At 36.4% G+C, this 13,645-nt stretch overlaps 1 protein-coding gene across 1 annotated transcript in view; it reads right to left on the minus strand.

The window, feature by feature from the left end:
- Positions 1-1,228: 1,228 nt before the first annotated feature.
- lrrc9 (leucine rich repeat containing 9) overlaps positions 1,229-13,645 on the minus strand; it is a 242,353-nt gene continuing 229,936 nt past the window's right edge. Inside the window, exons 33-35 of the mRNA XM_072568390.1 lie at positions 12,309-12,483; positions 5,335-5,509; positions 1,229-3,380 (exon numbers count right to left, since the gene is read on the minus strand). Coding sequence (XP_072424491.1) covers positions 3,341-3,380; positions 5,335-5,509; positions 12,309-12,483 — 390 coding nt within the window. The 3' untranslated portion in view covers positions 1,229-3,340. The remainder of the gene's footprint in view (positions 3,381-5,334; positions 5,510-12,308; positions 12,484-13,645) is intronic.

A 13,645-nucleotide genomic window follows, 5' to 3' on the forward strand; every position in this document is an offset into this window, starting at 1 on the left:
ACCAGATTAAAAAGGTAATTGAAATTAAGAGATCTATATTGTAGAAAAAGTGGTACTGCCTGTTGCTTTCTATTTCATTGCATAACAGATTTAAACAATTCTGTCGAACACACTGGGAATCTCAAAAAAGCTTTTTACATTGGCGCAATTATCAAAACAGCACTATTAATATTTTATTACTTTTATGCAAATAGAAATTTTACCAACACTGATGCTTATTAGGTGAGATGTAAATAGAAATAATATTCATTTCTTTTCAAATAATTGGTGAAATTTAAATAAAGATCTTTGACCATGAATTACTCTGGAATATAAATGCCAAAATTAATTAGAAATGCAGAATCCAAAATCTCAACCAAATGAAAAGTGCCAAATTGTTTCTTTCAAAACGTAGACACATTTTTGTTTGATATTTCTGAATCTTTACTTTTATTAGCACCACTTCTATTACTAATTTTAATCAATGCCATTGTGCAAAATTAGCAGTCATAGCCGTCTTTATTTACTGAAGGTTAATGAAAATCATCTGCACTATTAAATGAAAAAGGATCAGATTATACTAATGACAAAACACCAAATATTCACTGTGGTTTCACTTATCAATTTTTGAAATCTAAAAATAATTTTTTTGGGCTCCTCAAGGACAAACCTTCACAAACATGATATTCATGGTGGGTTATGCAGTCATCCCATCTTCAGGCATAATAATTTAAGAGTGCAATATTCTTAAGATAATTTGTTAATGCAGGATTAAATACAAACCCATTTCATGTAGGATCCTTACAGACACTTGCTAAAGACTTTCATTCTCGTATCCCAGTCCCAGAGGTGAAGTACTTTTTCTCATTCTCCCAAGAGAATGAATAGCTGTGGGAGAATGGTGTTTAATAATGGGAGTGGCTCCACTCAAGACTGAGCAGTCATTATGATTAGCTGGTATTTCCTGCCCTTTCTGCATGTGACTCACTCACCACGTAAATCCCCAAGAACTTAAAAAATTATTTTCAACTCACCTCGCAGTGACACTGCTCAAAACAGTTGATAAGTTAACTGCTTGCCGTAAGATTTCCAGAACGTGATAATGTTTGCAGGATCGCAAGATCACGAGTAGTTAATAAAATTGTAAAATGTAACAGCACTTAAAAATCACACGATTACTACTAGCTAGAAAGAATTCTCAAAATAGAGAAACACCATTTATTATAAAATATTTAAGGATACAGTCATGATCATTTTAAAATAAAGATCTTACATTTTACAGATGAGGAAAAAGTAACTAGTGTTAGCTAATCACAAAGCCTGGTTCATTGTGGCAGTATAAAACAACCGAAAGAACCCCACATTCAAAATCTGTCAGAGTTTAATATTGAATAATGTCCTAATAAATAAATGCACATTAACTACTAGGGTGAGCGGGAAAATCTGCAAATGCAACTGGAAACTAATACAAAATACAGTCCAGAGCTACATGTGAAAAGAGAAAAGATAAAAGGATGACAGTTTTAACGTTTACTCACCTGAAGTGAAGCTGGTACAAATATTTGTTTGCAATATTTAATAGCTTGGACCTTCTTTATAACAATTTTTTAAAAAATGCAATTCTTCCTTAGAGCTGAAATAACTGTAATTTTACATAACATAGGAGACAGGTTCACATGCTCAAAAATGAATAAGGGTCTGAGTGCTTTAATTCACAGTTCAATGCATGAAGTTTAGAAATTCATTGAATATTTCACATCAAATGTTGGGGAGAAAAATGCGTCACTAACAAGATCTTGGAAGATTTTTGCTAATTTAGTGTATGATGCAATAGTCTAGTGGAATGTAACTGAAACATTTTATTGATTGCAAATGCACTTAATCCAAATATATTTTGAGATTAAATTATCCTGATAGTGCTAAATTTTTAATTGATTTTGAAACTACACATTAGATGTTGCATAATAACTTTTAAAATAAATAAAAATAGCAAAGTCTACCATGTTTGGGTATAAATAGATTATTAGGCATCTGTACTGTTTTCACTTCAAAATGAAACTGAAGAAAAAAATTAATTACAGAATGAAGGTAAGAAATGCAACTAGGTGTAGATAATACTGTGAAAATATGATTTCGTAAAATCATGCGACACATTTGACTAGACTATGAGGACTTCTTGTGAAGTAACAGTTTTCAAAATGTGTAAGTTCAAAAAAGTGCAATAAGACATTAAACAATTTCAATTTTGTACTGATGTTCAATAACATTTACTCTTATTGTGGAACAACTTGCAATAGAAATACAAATTTGTTATACAAAAATATAGTATTTACAAATGTTTTTGCAATACTTTTGAGAAATATGGAACAATGTTTCAATGTCATCAAGACATATTTAACAACATTAATTGTAATCAGTAAATTGTCATTTTAATAAGCAGTTCTAAATCCATGTTTGTACACCTTTAACAAAATAGGATTATATTTATGGGGCATTTTAAGTAATATACAGTATTTGAGATTGCAAGTAAATAACTAATTAATGGAGTAGACTACTGAGCAATATCAGTTATTGCTTAATGATTCTTAAATGTTAGCAAATACAAACCTTATCTTTACATAGTAACTAACAAAAGTAATCAATGTTGTAATTGCTTCCACTTTTGCATGATTTAAGAATTTTTAACAGTCAACTAAAATAGTTTCAACTGAGTATTTTACACAATATTCTATGATATTAGCTCAGCATTAAGTTATCATTGTTCATGTAAACCTGACTGCAGTTATTTCCATACTGAATTATAAAAGTCAATGAAGTGCAAACAAACGTTCTTTGATGAATGTAAATTATGTCAATTAAATTCTCAAGGAAAAAAGGTTACAGCAAAGTCTTGTTAAGTAATGTAGTGATGGACACAACAGATGACATTTTTTGGAGCATTCCTATGGATGATAAATACATTTATTTCATATGCCTTTTACATCTGAGAGGGTTTTCTATGTACCAACTTAGTTTCAATGTAAATCTTTAAATGTAGACAATTTACATAATAGTTAACTCATACAAAATGTTAAATTCAGCATACCTGAACCTTGAGAAGAAACTGACAAGCGATGCAAAAATAAATAAATCCACTGCTGTATTTTAAATAGGCTTAGTGACTGTTTACAAAATAGTACAATGTTACTTTGAAAGAAAAAGAACTCATCCTTAGAAATGTAAAACATTTTTGAAAGAAAATGCCTGAATCAATATTTCATGAACAATGCATTAAGTTAGGGACATTTGGTGTCTGCAAAGTTGTTTGTCTTGCTCTTCAGAAAGGAATATCCAGACATCCGTATTGTTTTCCGTCCTGTTGTCACATTTGAGATGGCTTTGAAGCACTACTGTTGTGCACCCTAGAAGAAACCTTTCCATCAGCAATGAATTTTACTTTTTATGAATTAAAATGTTCAACTAATTAATTTTCATAAATAAAAAAAATGCAGAACAGACATTCTGAATATTCATGCTTATATTTTGATTATGCAAATTCATTTTAACAAATATTTGAACTAATTTTGCAACAATCGGTATTATTGTCCTCTTTATACTAAAACGTTTAGTAAATAAGATTAAATAAAAAAAGCCTGCTTTATTTCAATTGCATCATGTTAAATATCCAATAAATGTGACAATTGATTACAGAAAAAGCAAACATTGCAAACAAACTTTGACAAAGATTTGCACATTTTCTTTTTGATCAAGTCTGAGAATTTTTCTTTTAGTATGTACTGCATTAAAATTAAATTCATTATGCTAAAACTAAATGTGCTGACCATGCAAATTAAATCATCAAAGTGTACTAATTCCGACAGAAAAGCCAAAATAAATCAGAGTTCATGTTTACCTATCTGTGGAGACAATATGTTGTACAATGATACATGTATTGTGCTTTGCCTAGTATGTTTCTTATTAATTCTATTATTGTTAACTGGCTGAAAGTCACTATTGAGGCAAATAATATTGCAAAAATGACTTCCAATTATGTGTATTATTCTATTTAAATTATTATTTAATGTTGAATTTGGGACAGGGTTTACACAGTTGTGTAAGCGTTGTAGAAGAGAGAGACCTAGAGGTTCAAGGTACATAATTCTTTGAAAGTTGCGTCACAGGTATTCAGAGTGGTAAAGAAGGCAGTTGGCATGCTTGCCTTCATTGCTTAGAGTTTAGGAGTTGGGATGTTGGCGAGGCCATTTTTGGTGTACTGTGTATAGTTTTAGTTGCCCTGTTATAGGAAGGATATTATTAAATCAGAGAGGTGCAGAAAAGATTTACAAGGATGTTACTGGGACTGCAGGTCTTGAGATACAAGGAGAGGTTGGATAAGCTGAAACCCTTTAATTGGAGCATAGGACATTAAGGAATGACTTTATGGAGGTTGATCAAATCATGAGGGGTATAGGTAAGGTGAATAGCATAGGTCTTTTCCTTAGGGTTGGGGAGTTCAAAACTGGAGAGAATAATTTTAAGGTGTGAGGAGAAAGATTTAAAAGGGACCTGAGGGCAACATTTTCACACAGAGGGTGGTTCATATGTGGAATGAACTACTAGAGGAAGTGGTAGATGCAGGTACAGTTAAAACATTTAAAAGAACTTTGGATAGGTACATGAATAGAAGAAGTTTGGAATGATATGGGTCAAATTCAGGCAAATCGGACTAGGATAGGATACTAGCTTAGGATACTTGGTTGGCATGGACAAGTTGGATCAGAGAGTCTGTTTCTGTGCTGTATAACTCTAAAAAAACTTCTAAGTATATTTTTCTACATTCCTCAAATGGCATACTTAAAGCAAAAGGCTTGAATGCAAGCTCCAAGAGAAACCATTTTACTTTTAAAAATACTGACAAATAATTTTTACTGGATGTTATACTCAGAGCAGTAAAAAAAAAAGGCTTTTGGATTTGGAGTATGAGTTTCTGTATCCTTCCATAATGGAGCTACTAACTTTGAAAATAAAGCATACTTCTTATATTTGAAGGAAACATTATTCAAATAAAAATGTTCAACATTTCTTGCCAATTAAGAATTAATTGCTTCTTAGATATTTGTTGTTGTCTTTTGTAAATATTTTTCTAAGACACAATGCATGGGAATAAATTTACATTTCGAATGCATACTTTTCAATAGATATCTAATTATGGTTTGACAGAACAAACCTTCAGCCGGTTAAAACTGCTGAGATGGACTGGCCAATGTCCATTCACAGAATAGAAATTGGACACTGGAAAAATTAAGTTATATCCTGCAAAGTGTATAATTATGAAGTAATTCAAATATAAAATTCAAATAAAAATTAACCACATACCTGCTATCTTGATCTTGGATTTGCATTAAAGTTCGCATGTTACGTGAACTGTCCCTCTGCTGCTGCATATAGGCAGGTTGATAGGTTGCACCACTTCTTATCTGCCGACAAATAATGTCTGATTGGAAGGTACGAGTATTCGGCAGGTTTGTTCCCAAATGCTTGGGCCTCTTATCTGCAACATTGTTTACATATTTGTAAAAAAGTTGACATCTGTTTTAATGTGAATTACTTCCAGTCAGTTATCTAAAGTTTGCAGTAATAGTTGTCTGTTCCAATATTTTATAGTCATAGAGTCTTGATCTACATTTGTACCATTACAGTTGCCATTCTGATAGTTATTGCCATTTTCTTTGTCAATGATTCCACAGTGTACAGTTTCAGAGATCCAGAGATTCAGAGTTCCAAGGTGTAAATCTCACCAATGATCTCTCCTGGTCCAGCACATCAACACTACAGTCAAGAAAACACACCAATGCCTCTACTTCCTCAGAAGGCTAAGGAAATTTGGCATGTCCACAATGACTCTTCCCAATTTTTATAGATGCACTGTGAAAAGCATCCTATCTGGATGCATCACGACTTGGTATGGCAACTGCTCTGCCCAAGACCGCAAGAAATGAGAGTTGTGAATGCAACCCAGTCCATCACAAAAAAGAGCATTCCTTTCATTGACTCTGTCTATAGTTTCTGCTGCCTTGGGAATGCAACCAACATAATCAATGACCCTCCTACTCCGGTCATACTCTTTTCCATTGGGCAGAAGACACAAAAGTTAAAAACACATATGAAAAGATTTAAGAACAGCTTCTTCTCTGCTGTTACTAGACTTGTGAATGGACCTCTCATATATTAGAGTTGATTTTTCTCTACCCCTTCTCTGCAGCTGTGATACTACATTCTGCATTCTGTTCTATTATCCTAATATATTTCTATAAGGTATGATTTGTCTGGATAGCATGCAAAACAATACCTTTCACTGTATCCCTGTATACGTGACAATAATAAATCAAATCAAAGCAAAGCAAATTGAATGCTATTTTCTGCAGTTTGTTACTGAAAAATTGAGTAAAACATCTTTCTTGTCCAGCAAATGTGATTGGAAATTTTCCAGTTTTCTATCTCAACATCAAGTTCCCACATTTCCCAAATAAGATCAATTTGTCTGCCATGTCCTAGGCACTTTACATTTACATATGTAGATTGAAATTTAGGATATAAATAAATGGGCCCTGTTGCTTAGGGATGCCTTACTATATTGAAGACACTGTATGTATTTGCCCATTTAAGCATATAATGCACTTGGGTTAAATTAATAGAAGAATGCAGAATATGAAGTTGTTGGCAGAAATCAGTAGACAACTTTTCCCAGCCCTGTATGACTTGAACAATGTCAAGACAGTTAGGAAAATACGATGAATTTAGAAAATATAAAACAAGAGAAAGAAATCTGATTTTTGGCTTAAGGTCGTAATAGCCAAAGGAGAAACTCGCCAGTGAATGGGGGAGGGCCTATTTCCATGTATTAATATTTATTATTACTTAATCTGACCTAATTAATATGCAACTTGCAATTTTCTCAAGCAGAGAATGAGATGGCGTCCATTCCCAACATGAAAGTCGTTTTAGTTACATAATAGCTCACCAGTGTCTTCTCCAGCATTCCCTAACTCTAAGGCATGCTGTATGGGCAGTGACTAGCAGCACCTCCATTTACAGAGGTTGACATTGGAAAAGCACTAGCCTTGCGTCACCACTAAACATCTCAGACTTGTATGTAATAGCTTACCACCTCAATATTGCACATTGGATCATACTGACAACATACATTACAGTCCTCCCAGGTACAGGCACCAATCTAATACATTGGAACAGGATGCCTCTTGGGTTATTTTCTTAGTGTTCACTCAATTTGTGCTTACTTGAATGCCCTCTGCATCTCTGCCTTGCATTTTTGCACATTGCACCACCACCTTCTTTGCCCTACTGTTGGCCAATTTTTCCTAGATTGCAAGAAGGGATTCAGTAATATGAATGTGGCTGGCACAGCTGTTAGTGGTGCATCAGATGGAAGTAAGGTAGTGAGATATCCTGAGTGACTGAGTAGGTGGTGTAGGGGCATGCTCAGTTTGTAATCTGTGGCTTTGGGGTGACTGATTACGGATAGTCAACATGGCTTTGTGCATGGAAAATCATGTCTCACGAACTTGATTGAGTTTTTTGAGGAAGTAACAAAGAGGATTGATGAGGGCAGAGTGGTAGAAGTGATTTATATGGACTTCATTAAGGCATTCGACAAGGTTCCCCATGGGAGGCTGGTTAGCAAGGTTAGATCTCATGGTATACAGGGAGAATTAGCCATTTGGATACAGAACTGGCTCAAAGGTAGAAGACAAAGGGTTGTTTTTCAGACTGGAGGCCTGTGACCAGTGGAGTGCCACAAGGATCAGTGCTGGGTCCTCCACTTTTTGTCATTTATATAAATAATTTGGATGCGAGCATAAGAGGTGTAGTTAGTAAGTTTGCAGATGACACCAAAATTGGAGAGGTCATGGACAGCAAAGAAGGTTACCTCAGATTACAATGGAATCTTGATCAGATGGGTGAATGGGCCAAGGAGTGGCAGACGGAGGTTAATTCAGATAAATGCGAGGTGCTGCATTTTGGGAAAGCAAATCTTAGCAGGACTTACACACTTAATGGTAAGATCCTAGGGAGTGTTGCTAAACGAAGAGACCTTGGAGTGCAGTTCATAGCTCCTTGAAAGTGGAGTCACAGGTAGATAGGATAGTGAAGGTGTTTGGTATGGTTTCTTTTATTGGTCAGAGTATTGAGTACAGGAATTGCAATATCATGTTGCGGCTGTACCGGACATTGGTTAGGCCACTGTTGGAATATTATGTGCAATTCTGGTCTCCTTCCTATCGGAAAGATGTTGTGAAACTTGAAAAGGTTCAGAAAAGATTTACAAGGATGTTGCCACGGTTGGAGGATTTGAGCTATAGGGAGAGACTCAACAGGCTGGGGCTGTTTCCCTGGAGCATCAGAGTTTGAGGGGTGACCATTTAGAGGTTTACAAAATCATGAGAGGCATGGATAGGATAAATAGACAAAGTATTTTCCCTGGGGTTGAGGAGTCCAGAACTAGAGGGTATGGGTTTAGGGTGAGAGGGCAAAGATATAAAGGAGACCTACGGGGCAACTTCTTCACACAGCGGGCGGTACGTGTATGGAATGAGCTGCCAGAGGAAGTGGTAGAGCCTGGTACAATTGCAACATTTAAGAGGCATTTGGATGGGTATATGAATAGGAAGGGTTTGAAGGGATATGGGCCGGACCAAAAGGGTCTGTTTCCATGCTGTACATCTCTATGGCTCTATGACTCTATGGGTGACAGTGAGTAAGGTAAGATGATAGCCAACAGAGGAAAATTGGCACCCTGGTTTGTTGGCAGGGACTTCAGGCCCTGGTGAATGGGGTCATGGGCAGCAGGGCTGTCCTTTTTCTGCAGGACCAGCAGAGGCTACCATGGCACCAAGCACTGTCATGCTTGTTTGAGGTAGCCACTCAAATCAGTGTAGTGTCCATGTGCAGATGAGCCCAGCAACACAAGAAGATTAATGACGTCTGCATTCCGCAAAGGTAAGTACCACCATGTTTTCTCTGCTATCTCACATTCACTAATGCATAACTCTACAGCTGTACACAACTGCCACCAAGGCATATTGTCTACCACTCCCACTATTGCATGCAGCATCTTACCTCACATGGAATACAGAACCAACAAATCAGTCACATACTAACTTTCTGGCTACAGTCCATGCCTTTTGATTACTGGTGGGAATGGACTGTGTAAATTGATGAAGATAGCCATGAGTACAAGAACTATTAATACTGGGGCCCAGCACCACAAAATCTATTACAAGTACCTCTGGAGGACTCTTGGCGACCAGAAACCCATGCTGGGGTAAGGTCACTTCCCTGCTTTGGTCAAAGTATGTCTCTCACAACTGCGACAGCAATCATCAATATCAGCAACCATCCTTGGCCAGTAACATTATTCCCTGATTAAGGCAGTCATCTTTTTTGGTGTCCTGTTTGACTATGAACTGCTACTAACATAGTACTTGAGACTGTTGGGGACAACAGTTGCTTCATCTCTGTCTCCGGTCATGAACCAACTGATGGAACACTTCATCCTCCTCCAGCATTGCAAGCCTTGATGTTGACCAATTGGAGATGTTTGGTTTAAGCCCTCAGAAACATTGAGTGAATGCACAGATAAAAGAACAGCCCGATTTCCTGCTACGTCAACATTTCTAGGCACAATATAAGTTGATACACTTTGAGCATGCACAGCAAAGTCAAAGACTCATGTGCCCTGTCTGCCAACCTCTAATGTGCTGCTCAACATAGTGACTTTACATGCTGTCCAAGGATGCTAGATATGTATAAAGTCATTCAACCCCAAATTAATTCATTCTCAACTTCCTTTCTTCCAATGAAATATCAATCAGATCACGAACTACCTGAAACCCCAGCAAATTAAAATTAGTTGATTGAGTTCAGTCTATTTGCATCCAATGTAGCCATGATGTTTTGAGCATCCTTCTCATTTCCTACTCATTGATCTGGTTCATTCATTCAAGCTATGAAAATCTATTCTTATCAAATAACGTCAAATTCCACCATTCACCCTACCCAAGAGAAAGTGACAGAGCTATTGTGTAGAATGTTAAAAAGCAACAAACATAGGGGAGAGATAAGACAACTTGAAACATAGAAACACAGAACAGAATGGTGTGGATGAGGGATACTCTTCATTTTATCCTTTCCTTGTATTTGTGTATTCTGTGCTATCATGGAACCATAAAATCATTTAATGGTTGCAGCATAAAATAAAACATTCAGAATATTGTTTATATGGATTTTCCGTAACAGCTATTCAGCTCACCACACTCCCCTAATTTTTGCACAGAGTCCTCCAATACCTTACTTTTCTTTTCGGGTAATTATCTAATTCCCTTATGAAAGCAACAACTGAACCTTCCTCCACCACACTCTCAGGCAATGCATTCCAGTTCCTAGCCATTCACTGCATAAAAATGTTTCTCCTTGTCTCGTATTGTTTTTTTTTGTCATCTACATGGATTCTAGACCTTTCCATCAGTAGGAGCATTTTGCTTATCTATTTTGTCCAAACCTTGTAGGTTTTTCAAAATCTCTTCTCAACCTTGCCTAAAGAGAATGATCCCAGCTTCCTTAATCTTCATACATAACTAAAGTCTCTCATCGCCATAGCCATTTTTATAACATTTCCTGTGCACTGAAATATCCTCTTCTTCAAGTGTAGTAGCCAGAATTGGGCACAACATTGCAAGTGAAGCCAAATTAGTTTTCTCAACCAGTTTCTCAACTTGCCCTGCCAAATTCAATCAAGTCAATTGGAACCTTGAGAGAAATAAAAATGAGGGAAATTTCATGCATAATGGGTGTTGGAAAAGTCGAATGCAGTTGAAGCAGAAACTCAAACTTCACGTGTTTTGTGTGTTCTGGACTGGACAGTTTTCAGTAAATATGGAAGTTGGTTGGCTGATGAATTGCTGTATATGATAACTTTGTAGAGTTCTGACAGAGGCAACTCCTGACCTAATAGCAAATCCAGAATATTTCATCACCTGAAATTGAGGTTAGATAGTTTGGAACTAAAACAATTGTCCATCTGTTAGGTTCAAGTTAATATATATATATTGTCTCTGAGTGGTTATCTGCATTCAAAATCCTCAGTAGTTTCTAAGCTCTATACACAACTAATCGAATCACATACAGTTAACTCCACAATCCAAGGTCTCCCCATACTACCGGTTCTATAGGTAACATGGAAGACAGAGTTGAATTGATTTGCAACAACTTGTAGCCTATAGTGTTGAGATCCACTTAAAGCTGTGTGTTTAGTCATCATCCCTAGAGACTGGGATACCCATGCCAGCAAGATGAACAGCACCTCCTGAAGCACAGGGTATCATTATTTTCATCTTATCTGTGGTAATTTTCAAATGCTGTATCAGTTGGATTCGTAAATGTTTCATCTCTAGTTGTGATTAAGACCATATTGTATTAATTGGGAAAAGATTAGGCATGTATATAAGGAGCAATAGGGGTCTTGTGGTACAGTGGTAATGTCACAACTTCTGTACTAAAACACTGAGTTCAAGTCCAACTTGCATGCAGGTAGGTCATAATATGTTCAAACAGGTTGAAAATTATTTATAAGAAGCTGTTTCCAACTGGGTATGGCTAGGCTGTAGAACAAAAACATAGTTACACTGTCCTGGGCATGGTGACTAAACTTATAGTGGAAGACACTGACTTGCTGCCTGTTTGACTGCTGTTTGTTCACGAGACTAACAGCCTGTACAGGCCAGTTCCATGTTTAGTCAGCTTTATGAACTTAGTTCAGCCATGAGGTTGAGTGCAGTAGCAAATCAAAAGTTTGTGCATAGCCAATTGCTTCCTTATTGTTCTAAAAGCTATTATTTCAGGAGGCTAACAAAGAACCAATGTTTCAATATGAACTTCCATATATACTAAACATCGAAAAAACCCACATATTTCTTAACAGAATTTAAGTCAAAACTGAATAGGCACTGAATGAAACAAAGGTAATATTAGGAAGGGTGATTAAAATTTGGTTAGAATTGAGCTTTTTTTTTCCAAAGGAGGCATTTAATGGAGGAGAAGAATTAGAGATCTTAAATGTTTTTTTCCATTGAATAATTAATGATTCTTAAATACTGTCCAATTAACAGTGATAAAACAAAATAACCCTGTTAATTCCGTATCAATATTGGTCATTTTGGTGTGATAGGACAGAACAAGTAAATAAGTGAATTTATTGGAAGCTATACAGAACATAATATATGCAGGTTGTTGGCAAAGACAAAACAAGAAAAACACACATTACAATTTCTTACTTCTGACTGGCTCCTGTGGTACTGAGTCCCCAAAGCCATGTGGGAGATTGAAGTCTGGTCCTGAAAAAGGCTGCAACCCTTTAGGAAGACTATTGGTTGTCCTCAATGTATTGGGCCTTGTTAGTAATGGCATTATTGCAGCTAGCCCTGTTTCCATTGAACTTGAAGGCATTGTCTATTGGTCAAAAAAATCAATATTGGTTAAATATTGAAATCTGTAGTTGCAGTGCTACAAAGGAACTGAAAATAAAACGAATAGCAATGACATCAAATGTTTCTGAATGGATGTGAAAGATGGTTTAGCCCCCTCAACTACAGCCTGGCTCATGTGCAGAAAACCTGCCTGTATAAGATAGTTGGTGAGTGTACATAATGTTCTGTTTTAGAATTGTCTATCAGCAGAGGGCTTTTGTGTTGCAGTACTACTGTCCTTGCCTCGGAGCCAGGAGGCCTGGGTTCAAATCTCACCTGCTTCAGATGTATGTAATACTATCTCTGAATAGGCCAATTAGAAGATCTCAGGCAGGAAAGATATTCAAATAATGGGTGAACAATCTATGCCTTTTGATGGAGACGTGCACCTACAGACCTGTCAATAAAAGCGGTCTAGGAGGATGTTTTTGTGTTGGGAGTTAGAGTTAAATTAGTTTAAAAGGATTCTGAATATTTATCAAATCAATTTGTTCTTTTAGCTCAAAAAGGAATTTTAAATGAGGGATACAGTGATTTCAACTTGTGTGTGTTTGATGAGAGACTTGATTTTATGTGGTCCAGATTACTGGGAGAATATAAACAAAGTAAATGATCATTAGACCTACAGTTTAAGAAGGAAAATGCTAACTTCATCATTCAGCTCATCAAATGGATTTCATTAGGGAACAGAAACTGCAGGATGTCCCCAGTTGGTGAAAAATATCTATATGGTTTAAATGAAGAACCAGCTAATTGGCTTTGAAGTATTCAGAAAATAATCAGACTAGTTGGACCGAAGAGTCTGTTTCCATGCTGAACGAATATGATAAAAATAACTCATTTAACCACAGTCAAGTCCGGAATATTACGATCAGTCCCAATCCCAACTTGTGGCAATTTAAACAGTTTAGAAGACACTCACTAAGTAAATCAAAAACCCTTCAAAGTCTCTAACCTTGGCTTTAAAGTTGGGGCCATTTTTGGAAGATTGTGGATGCTGGGATAATTGCCCATAGAAGTTTCAACTTCCAAGGCAATTCCTGCGGACGTCTGCCTTGGGATATCCATGTGGTCCCAATAAGCAATTCCAGTCTTCACTTCTGCCACAACTATCTTCCTATCAGGAGGTCTGGGCCAAAGGATCT

Source organism: Chiloscyllium punctatum, chromosome 4 (genome assembly GCF_047496795.1).
Source record: "Chiloscyllium punctatum isolate Juve2018m chromosome 4, sChiPun1.3, whole genome shotgun sequence".
Taxonomy (NCBI): Eukaryota; Metazoa; Chordata; class Chondrichthyes; order Orectolobiformes; family Hemiscylliidae; genus Chiloscyllium; species Chiloscyllium punctatum.